Source organism: Suncus etruscus, chromosome 4 (assembly GCF_024139225.1).
Source record: "Suncus etruscus isolate mSunEtr1 chromosome 4, mSunEtr1.pri.cur, whole genome shotgun sequence".
NCBI classification, from domain to species: Eukaryota; Metazoa; Chordata; class Mammalia; order Eulipotyphla; family Soricidae; genus Suncus; species Suncus etruscus.
The window spans coordinates 155,754,109-155,768,215 of record NC_064851.1 but is presented as its reverse complement, the minus strand read 5'-3'; the positions used below and the strand labels follow the sequence as shown (position 1 = coordinate 155,768,215).

Below are 14,107 nucleotides of genomic sequence, written 5' to 3'. Positions count from 1 at the left end.
CACTTGCCATATCTACCTGTCAAGTTGGAAATTCAATAGAGCAATGGGAATGCTAATTGAAATGCAAAACAGGTTCAAGGTTCCTAGAAATGCCTAATGATCCTCCCATTCCTTGTGAATGCAGAATTAAGACATGTACCAACTGAGAGAAAGTAAAACATAACCTTTTTTTTTTGTTGTTGTTTTCAAACCTACTTTGGGAAACGTTACAGGTTTTATGATTAAAAAAAAGAATACTGCAATCACTGGGGTTTGTCTTTCACACACTGGATATTTATTATTAGAAAATAGCTTCTATCAGCTGTCAGTACCAAATAAGTTGAAAGGAGCGTGCTTCTCACCATTTTTTTCTCTCCTTAATGAAATTTAAATAAACAGCTTATGGTGGGGAGAGTTGCCACCCATTTTTTTCCCTTTATAAACTGAATAATTAAATAAAGTTTAGTAAAAACATCCTTCAAATATGACTTAATCTGTAGTAGTTGCACTGACTTGAGGCAGGGATAGGAAAGAGATGAAAAAAGACACTCAAGCTATCAAATCACCCCAAATAATGTATAGTAGAAACCGGAAAACAAATCAACTAACTCAAGCAAAACCCATCCAAACCAAGAAACCAGTTTTAACATTGGCTTTTCAATTTTGATTATCATCTAAGTTTAATATATATTTATATATCTTTGAAATAGTAATAAAAAAGGAAGAGTTGTGTCGCATCCTCAGCAGGCCAACCTTCCCCATATGTTAAAGAGGTGTTCAGAAAATTCCATACAGTATCTGCTAAATAAACATGTTTGGCAACTTAGCAAATATCATATGATTGCAGCATCCATGGATTGAAGGAAAACAGCATTTGCCTTCTTCTGGCAGGGTTTGTTGCTCAGGGAGATGCACTCACAAGGCTCTGGATATTCGGAGGCCCATGGGCTTAAGGAAGGGTTTGAGGTGGCTCAGTGCATGACCCCAGTGCATAAATGACCAAACCCAAAACATCGAATCAACTAACCCACCACACAAATATCAAACAATGGTCTCTTTTGAGTTCCTCTTGATAGAATGGAGGCCCAGTAAGGACTGCTGGGTAGAAGGTATGTTGACAGACTTTGGAATGAGTAGAATCACCCTCTGATTGGTCCGACGCCATTCGTTGTACAATCGACAGTGGTACCTAAATGATACCTGGGGTTTGAGAGGAAACATAAGGGAAAGTTTCAGGTAAGTGAGACCTGGAAACCTATCCAAGAAACAAATAAGTCAATTAAATTACCACCAAATAACTGGCAGTAGTTCAGCTGGGCAAGCAAAGAGTGTCGGTGGTTTGGACACCAACTGAAGAGGCCCCTCCAGTGAATGAGTTGGCAGAACTCCTGGGATGGCCTCTTCCTCCTCCCAGTGACATAAACCTAGAGCAGCAGTAGGAACCGAGGCTCCTGTTGAGTTGAATTTCCTTTACGTTTTATTCTTCCATGAGGTCTAAGTTGGAGCCTATGCGCAGTGCTGGGACCTGGGCAATAGATTCATTTTTGCTAATAAGAGAAACACAAGGGATGCAGCTACCCTCCAGCAGAATGGACACTGAACAACTCAGAGGATCCTACACACAACCTGAATGGGTAATTGCTTCCAACTCCAGAATCCCATGGCTTCCAGTGGGCACAAGTCCCCTGCATTGTTCCTCTTGAGCCTCAAGGCAAAGGCATGTCCCACAAGCACCAGCCAGGGTGCTTGTGCCTACCTCAGTATGGCATCAAGGGCCCTGCATCAAGTGTCCATGTTTTTTCCTCACCATGCACTTTAGCAGCAGGGCTTATGGAATATTCATCTTTGCCTGCCTCAGTGCTGATTGAGTAAAAAAAAGTTGCTCAGCAGAGTTTGCTGAATGAGTGATAGCTAGTTTATGATTTCTGATAGCAATAGATGTATGTTTCAAAGGTAAGCTTTTTGTATACTGCACTGCAGTATGGGTGGTAAGCTGATGGTCATTGTGATACCAGGTTTCCAAAAGAGCTTCATTATCAGACAAATGGAATGGATGCTGACATCTGTGTGATTTCTGGAGAAAGCAAACCTGATGTTTAAGAATTCCTCTGGAAATTCAGTCAGTCCTTTGGAAGATGGGCATCTCCTAATACCTCTAAAGATAATGTTGGTAGCATTGTGAACTGATCCCAATAACTAGGGATGTCCTATGAAGGGGTGTCCATGGCCTCACGATGACAAAGGGCAGTGAGCATCTGGGCCTGGTGGACGCTGTTGCCTCTGATGTGGGTTCATAGTGGTCAGAAAAGTGGCTGAACCTGCAGTTTGAGGTTAGTGTTTCTTGAAAGCAGAGAAGAGTACTAGCCCTTGATCAGAAAGATTGTTAGTCTTCATAGCAGGATCGTGCAATTCAGGGCTAATCACTCAGATTTTTGAGGCTAGAGAGCAGATGCCACTGGCGGGGTGCCAGAGAGATTTGTGTATGAAAATACAAGCTTTTAAATTCAAGCAGATGTGCTTTTCCCCCAAATGCTCTGAACATCCAGAGTGTGTGTGTGTGTGTGTGTGTGTGTGTGTGTGTGTGTGTGTGTGTGTGTGTGTGTGTGTGTGTGTGTAAATTTGATATCAGTCTTGTATTGGTCTGGCTTGTGATACATGGTGCAATTAATGAATGAGAAAGAGGCAGGTTGGAAAACCAGTGATTCAGATCAACAGCATGGAAGAGGTAAAAGTAAAACACTAATGCAGAGCTTTGGCACTGCTAGAAGTCCGGAATCTGCAAAGATTATAAGAGCTGGATTTCAGATCAAGAGTTGTTTCTCCATGACTGTGAAGAGTTTAGTGCGTTGGGCATTTGTCTATTAGCAGAGAAGCTGCTGAGGGTACAAGGAGGTGCCCTTTGTGAACAACGTGGAAGTGAGGTTTAAAAACAAACTCATAGAACTTGAACCCAAATCTTCCCCTGAGGAGGAAGGTGGTATGGTGTCTCCAAGCTGCAGTTGCCCCGTTTGTAAAAGTGGGTAATGATTTTTGAGAGAAAGCATGGAAAACACTTAGCACAATGTTACACACATCTAGTAGTGCTCTTGGCCTATTATTTTTATAGTGTTACATATGAAAAAGATAATTACTTTGTGATACTTCTTGTTAGCTAAGAAAAACTGGTGGAAAATAAGGTTTCCCTTATGGCCTTTGCTCAGTGGGACAGGTTCTGGTAGGGAGCTTGTTAGACTCTCAGAATTTGGGGATTCCCCCAAATCTAAGGAATCAGAGCATTTTAACAAGATCCCCAGGTGACGCTCACACATTTGAGCACGAGGAGCAGTGTTTCGAGGAGCATGGAGAGCCTACTGAATTCCTAGCCAGGAAACATGGAGATCAGCTCACTAATTCAGACAAAAAGCGAAATCTTATTATGCAGGAATCTATATTAATTGCTGTTAACCACCACTGTGGAGGCAAATTCCCTTAATCAGAGGAATGCATCCTAGGAAGTGACTGTGTTTATCACAACATGAGAGAACCTGGCTCCATTGCAGAAGGGGCACAGGCTTGTACCTGCCCTGGGTTTAGGCCACCTCCAAGACACTTCCTCTTGCAGTGGGGGTAGAAGAGCAGAAAAGGATGTTTGACTTAGAGAACTAAAGAGAAAATCACTCAGAAAAATAAATGCTAGCCAAACGGAAGTGACAGCAAAAGTGTAGTGGGGAACTTTGTTTAGGAAGTTTTTTAATTTCTGAGACTTTAGGTGAGGAGAGGAAGAATGAGCACTGTTCTAAAAATATTCCTATGCGATGGGCTTCTTGAAGTAGATTCATTTATTCATCCAAAGGTATTTATTAACCTCCTGGATGGGTCAGCTCTGCACCAAGGGCCATGGTCACATGGACGGCCCAGAAGAGTTTGGACACATTAGCATCCCTCTCTCCACATCAGTGAGTGACACTATGGTTGAAGTTTTGCCATAAAGTCAGAGAAGGCTTGGAAACAAGCTGCTCATTATGTATTTTGATTCTGCCCTCTCTTTCTCTGGAGGTTATGGTGCCCCTGAAACACAGTGATAAGGCCAAGGCTTCATAAATCCTTTCCAGAAACATCCTGGCTCACTGATCTCTGACGGCCGCGTGGCAGAGAAGAGAACTGGAAGCAAACAGGCAGCAGAGAAATCCCAGATACCCAGCGCACTGCACTCATCTGTGAGGCTGCTGGCGGTGTCAAACCCAGCTCCTCAGTGGGTTGTGCCAACAAGCCATCCAGCATAAGGAGAACTTAACTGATTAATCCAAGGGTCCAAAAGTCAGCCAGAGGAGCTCAATGCTCATTTTTTCCCTTTGATCTGGTAATTTCCTGTGCTGCTCATTGTTACCAGGTACACAAGAAATGGAAGGATTTCTGGGGAGGGGAGCTCACTGAACCACATCACCCCTATACTTAGATTGCTCATCTGGGAATAATACAAATTCCATTACAGAGGATTTCTTAATACTTAAGGTGTACTCAGTTCTCAGTTAGCTCTTAGGATAACCATAAACTGGCTTTGGATAGTTTGTGACATCCCACTAACACAGTGGGGGTGGGTGGGGCCTTGGTCTCCTCCCCCAGAAACTGTACAGATCCTGGAACGATGGACTATGGGAGGTTGCATCAAGACAGAGTCCATGTGTCCCTGCGGGAGGGTGAAGAGATCGAATGGTGCTTCTGGGTGCCATGGCAGGGGAGTGTGGCCCTCTTCATGCAGTGCTACCAAAGCTCTTGTGGAAAGCTCCTGTGAGGAACCCGGCCAGGACTGACAGCATGTTTGCTTATCTGAGACATTTTCACAGCATATTCTCCTTAAGCTTGACAGCTTGTTTACAATGCATTTCTGCCGGTGGGCAGTTTCCAAGTGCTGTCAGCGTCTGAATTACAGCTCTTACCAGGGCACTTGTCTGGGAAAGTCTTAGTCTAGATCCAGTAACCAATTGCTGAGCATTTTCATGAAGCATTTTCACAAAGACATGCCTTTGCATTTTGTAGGTTTGGGGATTTAGAGAGTGGAGAGGGCCAGTTATCTATCAGGAGAGAGTCTGTGTCAATGCTAGGTGGTTGTGTGTGTGTCTGATGCATCCCACCAAGTCTTCCCAATAATCCTCTGACCCAGAGCTGTCCATGTTTCTCCCAGGCTATGCATCAGAAGATGGACCCTTAGAGAGGCTCTTAGGATGCTCAACCTTGGACTGAAAGTCAGGTTCCTCAGATTCTGCCTGTGGGCACTGTTTCCTATGCCATCTATAAGTGTTTCTGGGATGAAACATGCCATTTTCCTTCCAGTTTTCTCCTGAAAATGCTACTTGAGGTATTTTTTCCTACTCAAACTTTTCTTTCACATGAGATTAGAGATGGAGCAAGGTATCTAGAAAATATATATTTTTTGCCTTTGTCCCTTCTGCCTCTCCCATCTCTTTCTCTGTTTTCCTTTAGATAAGTGCATGCTTTTCAGAACAGGTTTACCAAAGTGTCTTGAATTGGTTTGAAAATCTAACATTGTGCTTTACACCTTCATCCTAGGATGTCTTCTGAGAAAAATTATAAACGAGTACATTTTTTTTTTGTTTTGTTTTTGGGCCATACCTGGTGACACTCAGTTACACCTGGCTATGCGTTCGGAAATCTCTCCTGGCTTGGGGGACCATTTAGACTGCCAGGGGATCGAATCACAGTCCATCCTAGGTCAGCCATGTGCAAGGCAAATGCCCTACCGCTGTGCTACCACTCCAGCCTCTCTAAAACAAGTACATTTCTAAACATGGTAAAAACACACTTAATCCATTTCAGCAGTACTCTCTCCTATCTGCTTTCATTTCAATCTCTGATCTCTAGGGCAAGGGCGCAGGATGAAGGTTACTTTCACCCTTATTTGGTAGTGAAGACACAGGCTCAGAGAAGGAAAATGACTTCAGATGATGCTGCAGAGACAATTTAATTTCTTTTTTCTAGCCTTCCTTACGGCATAGTGACCTTCAGACTACTGAGGGAGCCTCACTGCGTGATTGAGGCCTAGACTTAGAAAAAGAGGCAACAGTGGTTTTGCCTGGGGGGCTTCATTAGTTTGGGGGTGGGAAAGCCTATAAGGAGCCATGGGGCTCCCTTTACCAACTTTCAAATTATGCTCCACAGAAACTGAAATGGGGTCTTTGCTTGTTGTCTGAACACCATAAACAAGAAGGAAGTGAGCAGGGGGTCATGCTTCAGTGGCAGGACTGGCAGCTGCTGCTACAAGGCTCAGGAGCAAAAGAAAGGGAGGAAGCAGAGTGAGTGGGCTTCCGCAAGCTGACTTTGAGGTATGGGATCTGGGAATGGTCCACTTTAGACAGGAAGTGCATATTGAATAACAGTGGAATATGTTTAGATTAGAAATGAACAGGCCCAAGAGGGTAATGTCAGGAAACAGGGGCCTTGGTTTCTGAAAATATTCTAGAGGCTGGTGACATTCTTCCTGATTGCATAGAGATGAAATGATGCATGTTGTGGGAGCTGCCTACTGGTGCCCAAGCAATCAACTTCCTCAGGAGTTAAAAGAAAAAAGAAGCAGGTGTTTAAATTTTGTTCCTCACAGACAGCAGGGACACTTACTGGGAAATGTTTTTCCTTGGGAGGCAGCTTTTAAGATAGATAAATTTATGTCTTCATGCACTATCACTGTCCCAACACACAAAGGGCAGTTTCCCTCAACAAAGGATGAACAAAGGAAGCATCAGGATGAAAGAAGGAAAGAACCAGCAGGAAGAGTCCAGCCACAGTATTAAAGCACATCACTTACAATATACACAAGGAACAAGACTACACCTCCTACTATGTAGAGGCCAAAGCTGCAGAGAAGAGCAATATACAGTAGCTGTATATTTTGGGAGGTGGTGGTGTCTTAAGTAGTGCTCAGGAGGCAAGACAGAGGAGAGTGTGATTCTTAGCCAACCAAGCCAATGGTTCAATGTGAAAGCTGGAGGATATGGTGCTGACCAGGTTCTACAGTGCTGGGTTATCTGAACTACTTACTCCCTGTATAGTACATGGGAATCTCCAGGGCTGTACACAGTGATGCTCTGGGCATCAAACCTGCTCCCAGCCACAGTGTTATCCTCTGCTCTCAACTTGTGTCTTTGAGGAGTCCCCTCAAATCTCTGGGGGAAGGAAGCTGGAGTTTCTCTCAAGCAGCTAGGACTTTTTTTTTTTTTCTTCTCTTAATTGCCTTTTCCAGCAGTAACACGAAGTTTCTCTCTCTCACCATCATCTGAAGACCTATTTCTTATTAGACAACGGTGCAGATTGGTAGGACGGCTGTATCAGCTGGGAATTCTCCAGTTCCAGTGGCCCAAACCAACTCCCCACCCCCCGGAACCTGGGCCATACTTACTAGTGTCCAAAAGAGGTAAATAGTGAAGAGTGCGACAGTGAGTGCAATCAGTCCAACGGCTTCGAGCCGACTACTAAAGTGCAGGTGGTCCACGGCGCCCCTCAGGCAGAGCCAGCCTGAGATGGTGGCCAGGGGCGTGATGAACAAGAAGCACACCATGTCTCCAAACAGAGTCCGCTTCTCATGTTGGGGGCCTGGGTTCCGGAGCCACTGTCAGGGAAAAAGACAGAAGAATGAGGCTGATGTTCTGCCCACTATGGAGTGGAGACACATGGCCCTGAAGCTGTCTCTGTCTTCAGAACCTAGACAAAGGTACTTCTGACCTCTTCTGAGTTAGAAAGGAAGTAGTAGTAAGAGCTCATTCCTATGCTGATGTCTCCCCAATAAGAGTATGATAATAATATGACAATAGTGATTATAAGTTATATTCAATAATAGGTTTCCGGGGCCGGAGAGATAGCATGGAGGTAAGGCGTTTGCCTCTCATGCAGGAGGTCATCGGTTCGAATCCCGGCGTCCCATATATGGTCCTCCCGTGCCTGCCAGGAGCAATTTCTGAGCCTGGAGCCAGGAATAACCCCTGAGCACTGCCGGGTGTGACCCAAAAACCACAAAAAAAAAAAAAAAAAAAAAAATAATAGGTTTCCTTACTATAGGTGATCTGCTGGTTTTGTTTGTTTTGGGGCCACAGCTGGTGATTCTGAGGGATTACTCCTGGTTCTGCACTCAGAGATCATTTCTGGTAACCTGAATAAATATTAATGACAGACCCTAAAGGAGTTGATTTGTGAATTTAAGTGTAGCAATACAAGAACTGGATTTAAGTACCAAAAAGTGTAAACCATATTAACCTTGTTGTGTGTTGTCATGCCACCTTGGACATGTCAACAGCTTCAAAAAAATCCAAAGAGCTCTTAGAAATGATTGTTTTCTTGCCTAAATCTGAGAACCATTGCCTGGAGTGGTAAAAACTGATCATGATTAGCACAATTTTACAGAGGTTGATGAGGTCAAAGATTGCCCTAGTTGTTTTACATGTGGAAGTGAAAAGGCTGAGTCTTCCTCCACTCTATTTTAATGCGAAATATTTGAAGATTAAAACTACAAGTCTTGGGGCTTGAGAGATAGCATGGAGGTAAGGCATTTGCCTTTCATGAAGAAGGACGGTGGTTCGAATCCTGACATCTCATATGGTCCCCTGTGCCTGGCAGGGGGGATTTCTGAGCATAGAGCCAGGAGTAACCCCTGAGCACTGTCGAGTGTGACCCAAAAACCAAAACCAAAACCAAAACAAAAACTTAAGAATTCTATTCTTTTTTTTAAAATATATTTTATTTAAACACCTTGTATTTGGGTTTCAGTCATGTAAAGAATACCACCCATCACCAGTGCAACATTCCTATCACCAATGTCCAAAATCTTCCTGCTGTACATATCCCTTGATTAATACAAAATGTCCATCTTTGTCCCTTACAACTTTCCTAAGTATAAAGTTTGCATCATCTGATATTAGTATGGCTACTCCAGCCTTTTAATGGGTTTTGTTTGCTTGGATAGTTTTCCTCCAGCCTTTTATTTTGAGTCTATATTTGTTCTGACTATTCAGGTGCATTGCTTGTAGGCAGCAGAAGGTTGGATTGAGTTTTTTTGATCCATTTAGCCACTCTGTGTCTCTTAACTGGTGCATTTAGTCCATTAACATTGAGAGAAAGAATTGTCCTGGGATTTAATGCCATCTTTATTTTGAAATGTGATGTATCTTTTGGTCAATCTTGTCTTAAATTAGGTCTTTTACTTTTTCTCATAAGACTGATTTTGAGACTGTAAAGTTTCTGATCTGTTGTTTGTCTGTGAAACCATGTATTTTTTCCATCAAACCTGAAAGTGAGTTTTGCTGGGCACAGTTATTCTAGGTGAATCATTTATTTCATTGAGTTTTATCACTATGTCCCACCACTGCTTTCTGGCCTTGAGTGTTTCTGGTGATAGGTCTGCTGTAAATCTCAAGGATGTTCCCTTGAATGTAATTTCCCTTTTTGATCTTGCTGCTTTCAGAATTCTGTCTCTATCTGTGGGACTCGTCATTGTGACTAGGATATGTCTGGGGTATTTTTTCTGGGGTCTCTCTTTGGTCGGTACTCTTTGGGCATGCAGGATTTGATCACATATATTCTTTAGCTCTGGAAGTTTCTCTTTAATGATGTTCTTGACCATTGATTCTTCCTGGAAATTTTCTTCCTGGGTATCTAGGACTCCAATGATTCTTAAGTTGTTTCTGTTGAGCTTATCATAAACTTCTATTTTCCTCTGTTCCCATTCTTTGACTAATTCTTCCATTGTCTGTTCATATGCTTTAAGTTTTTTTTCCAATCTTTCCCGCTGTATGGAGTTGTTATTTATCTCATTTTTCACAGCACCAATTCTATTCTCAGCTTCTGTTAGCCTGTTGGAGAGCTCATCCATTTTGTCATTCAATTCATTTATTGAGGTTTTCAGGCCTGTTATTTGACCTGTTATTTCAGTTTTGAGTTTTGTGATTTCTGTCTTCGTATTTTTTTGGTTCTTATTAGTGTTCTGTTCAACTCGATCCGATCCATGGTTTCTTTGAGTTCTTTGAGCGTCTTCCATATTTCTTGTCTAAACTACTTATCTGAGAGATTGATTAGTTGGTTGGTTGTTTTCTGGTCATCAGAGTTGTCATCTTCATTCTCTATGTCTGATGCTGGCCTGTGTGGTTTCCCCATTGTCACACTTGTATTGTGGGTTTTTCTACGTGTTATGGTGGTATTCACTGGCTAAATGATGTGCATGGCCACACTCCTCTCCTCCGCCCTTTCTGGGTGAGTTGACTTGCCTCCAAGGAAGGGGAGCCCTCTGTGGATGAAGCCTCACGCAGGATCAAATCTTAGGCCCGAGCACGCAGCAGAGAAGACAGTCCGGGGAGAAATGCTGGGCTTCAGTGATCCAGCACAGTTCTTAGTGTGACATTTTCTTCTTTTTGCAGTGGCGTTCTTTCCTTAGAAAGAGTGCAAGGCCGCGTAGCGAAGCCGAGTGGCCGTGCTCTTCTGGAGCCTCTGGGAGAACAAATTTTCTGGGTCCTTTTTCGGCCCACTCCTAAGAGGTTTAGGAAACAGGACAGAAAACACACACAAGCAGCACTCACAGGTTCTCACAGTCGGGCCCCACTGGGCCGGCGTCAAGAATTCTATTCTTAAGCAATGGTGTCCAACTGCAGCCAACTAACTCACTTTGCAGTTTAGATTTTCCCTGGAGATAAATCAGGAAGCCCCGATTACTTTTTCAGAAAGTTCACTTGCTGGAATGTAGTAGGGTCTTAGAAAACACACAATCACTGAGCATGGACAGGCCAACCTCACTGGCTAAAACTTCTCTCCATTTCTTTGCTTGGGAATTCTGAATGCAATTTATTAAAACTAATTTAGTACTTTACTTATCTATGTGGCCCTTGACATTACCCAATGAAATGGCTCAGGTTTGTAATTATGAATTATCACTTATCTCTCTGATGTAAAATAAAGTGCCAGGCAAACTAGAAATCACATTTCTTATTCTCAGCTTCCTGTTTTCTAATTGTTCTTCAAGTTTATATTTTCCTGAAAGATTTCCAGGTCATTTTCTATATCTATAATCACCCAAAAGCAGGAATTCACCTTATTTTCTTTTGGGGATGGAGAAGGATCTGTTTTTCATGTTGTTTGCTAATATTTTAGGGAAGAAGTTCTCTAAACAGGTACTATCTAGCTAAAATCTGTGACTTATTCAGAACCCTGTTATTTCCTTGTTTCTCTCTCTCTCTCTCTCTCTCTCTCTGTATGTCTCTCTCTCTGTATGTCTCTCTCTCTGTCTCTCTCTTTCTCTCTGTTTTTCTTGAGTCATACTCAGCAGTGCTCAGGGATTATAACTGGCTCCATGCTCAGGGATCACTCCTATTAGTGCTTGAAGGATATATGTGGGGTTGAGGATCAAAAAGGAGTTTTTCACATGCAAGGCCAGTGCCTTGACCCTTGTCCCATCTCTCTGACACAGACCTCATGAATAAGACCAGTGATAACAATCTATTGTAGAGAAAAAAGTGACCCTGTGAAATGGTATGGAACTCTACAAAAATATCCAAATGTGCTGACACAAGATATTCATACAAGCAGAGTTTATAGCAGAGAAAATCGAATTATAGCTCAAATTTCTAGCAATAAGGAAGTGACTAAAGAAATTACAGAATTTACAAATGATACCACACATTTTATATTTTCTGCCATGCTACATTGCTGAGGAGATCAAAGAATTCTACTAGAGAGAATGCAGTATATGATTCTGCTTATAGAATGATATATTTACATGGCCATAGGCATTGGTATTTGCACAGTTAGAGTAGATTTACTCAGACAAAGGCCACTAGAATGTCCAGCAAAAGAGAAGCAATTTTTGGTGGTTGAATCATAAATGGCTTTCAATTTTTTTCTTCTTATAGATGCTTCTTCTTTTTCTACAATGAACATGTGGATAAAATTAACAAAATGCTTTGTAAATAGACATATGTATAAGTTGTGTACTAGACATTAGAAAGACAGACACATCCATAAAGTGAGAGACAGGAGAGTGGGGAACAAAAAGGGGTGTTGTCTAGCATGAATATAGCAAATAGAACAGTAAAAGATATCTATAGCAAGCTTGGGGCTAAAAATTGAGCTTATTCTGCAACATCTTAGAGTTTTCACACTGCTAGAAAGTGGGTACTAACATTATCTTTTTTTTTAACATAATATTTTTTTAATTTTAATTATGACAACAAAGATGCAAAGAAAGAGGACAGGGTAAAGTTACAGTGGAAGCCCAATCACCCATAAGCAGAATTTTCGGTAGTCCCATCGATGATATCCCAGCCTTGAACTTTCAACCAAAGAAAATTAAGAAAAACAAAACTGAACCCATGTACAATACAATTAATTTGACCCTCAAATCCCCAGTTGTATTACATACTATTTCTTAGCAGCACACAATATAATCCAAAGAGATTAGAGTTATGTAACTCCTTAAACATTGAGGGCAAAGTACATTTATCTAGTTCCATGCACATGCTTACTAGTTTAAGTTAACCTCAAAAGTTTTAGTGGGTTGTTTTTCTTAAGGATTGGAGTCAAGGGAAAATAGTGAAAAATGGTGTTAGAGTGGCATTTGTTTGCATAGGCCCACCAAAATATAAGGGACATAGAAAGAAAAATTATGGTCTAAATACAAGGAGACCCTACCCCTGAAGTTTCCTGGCACAGGACTGACTCTAGGCTCCAGGCAAACTAGTTTGTCCAATTCAAGTCATTGTCTGTAGTGGCAATACACCTTCATTCCTCACATAGTCTCTGTTCTTGGTATCATGCTTCTGTATTAAAGGTCCTGGAGTCTGCATATCCCATATTGCAGTCAGGATGGTGCAGAGCATCCTCTCGTTTCACCTCACACTTAAGGGGCACTAGAGAGAACCATGTCCTGTAGAGCAGGTCATTGTTGTTGTCAAGTCTTCTCAGTGTAAACGGAAGTCTCTTTTTAGGAGGTTGATGTCAGACCCTTGGTAGTGTCTTCCCTGGTAGAGGACTGCTTCCAGCTGTTGCTATAAAAGACCTTGGATGTTTCGTAGATAACTTGCCTGGTTCTGGCATGAATGGAGGATGCCCATTCTTCTGAGGCCTGTGCCAGGTCATTATATCAATGTTCAGGGTGTAAGGTACATTGTACTGAGATTTATTAGATAAGAACTTATCTGTAGGTATAGTGTTTTCCTATTTTTATGTGTCTATGCAAAGAAGGATCATATTCTCTATGTGCAGACCCCCAGGATGAGAGTTTAGTCACTCACTTAATGAGAGAGAATGAGTGAGTGTAAAGGAGGAGGGATAGAAGCAGGCTTTACTTTACTGGTGCCTGCTTACCATGTTTACATTTATTGTTGCCACCAAATGCAGCACATGGCCACACCTACACTATATTTTTGCAAAAATGTCAGCTAATTGGGATATAAGTCTGTTGTTCTATTGGATACATCAGGTAGCTGAATGGTTGGCTTGCCAGGGATATTACCATGGTAATTTTATTTAATATTTGCATGATGCTGTTCTGTTCTGTTAGTTCTTTTACCAAATCACAACCAAGTCCAATTTCTGGGTATTTGATTTCAGCTATATCATCAAGTATTTTGGCCCAATTCATATGAGACAAAGGTTAATATCAATTATTTACTTACATTCCTTATTTTTATATGTCTTCTACCTCTCTTGTCAATTATACACAGAGCATTCAACTCATTGTGTAGCAGTATCTTCTTCATCTCTCAAACATTTAATAAAGAATAGGCTTTGGGGCCTGGAGAGATAGCACAGCGGTGTTTGCCTTGCAAGCAGCCGATCCAGGACCTAAGGTGGTTGGTTCGAATCCCGGTGTCCCATATGGTCCCCCGTGCTTGCCAGGAGCTATTTCTAAGCAGATAGCCAGGAGTAACCCCTGAGCACCGCCGGGTGTGGCCCCCCTCCCCCAAAAAAAGGCTTTGGCAGAAAGGCAGGTCAGGTTTCTTTATGTTTCTGCTTTTCACTCTCATCTTCTTTTTTTAATTTCCCTTTTATCACTTTAAATTAAATTATTCATGGGGTAATCTTTGGGGCCAGAACTGGTGGTACCTAGGGGCTATTCTTGGCTCTGTGCTTGGAAGCAACTCCTAGAAGTGCTCAGGGA

The 14,107-nt window shown here is 42.1% G+C and overlaps 1 protein-coding gene across 1 annotated transcript in view; it reads right to left on the bottom strand.

Annotated features, from left to right (window-relative positions):
* Positions 1 to 251: 251 nt before the first annotated feature.
* MARCHF3 (membrane associated ring-CH-type finger 3) overlaps positions 252 to 14,107 on the bottom strand; it is a 45,705-nt gene continuing 31,849 nt past the window's right edge. The window contains exons 3-4 of the mRNA XM_049771891.1: positions 7,370 to 7,579; positions 252 to 1,179 (exon numbers count right to left, since the gene is read on the bottom strand). Coding sequence (XP_049627848.1) covers positions 1,021 to 1,179; positions 7,370 to 7,579 — 369 coding nt within the window. The 3' untranslated portion in view covers positions 252 to 1,020. The remainder of the gene's footprint in view (positions 1,180 to 7,369; positions 7,580 to 14,107) is intronic.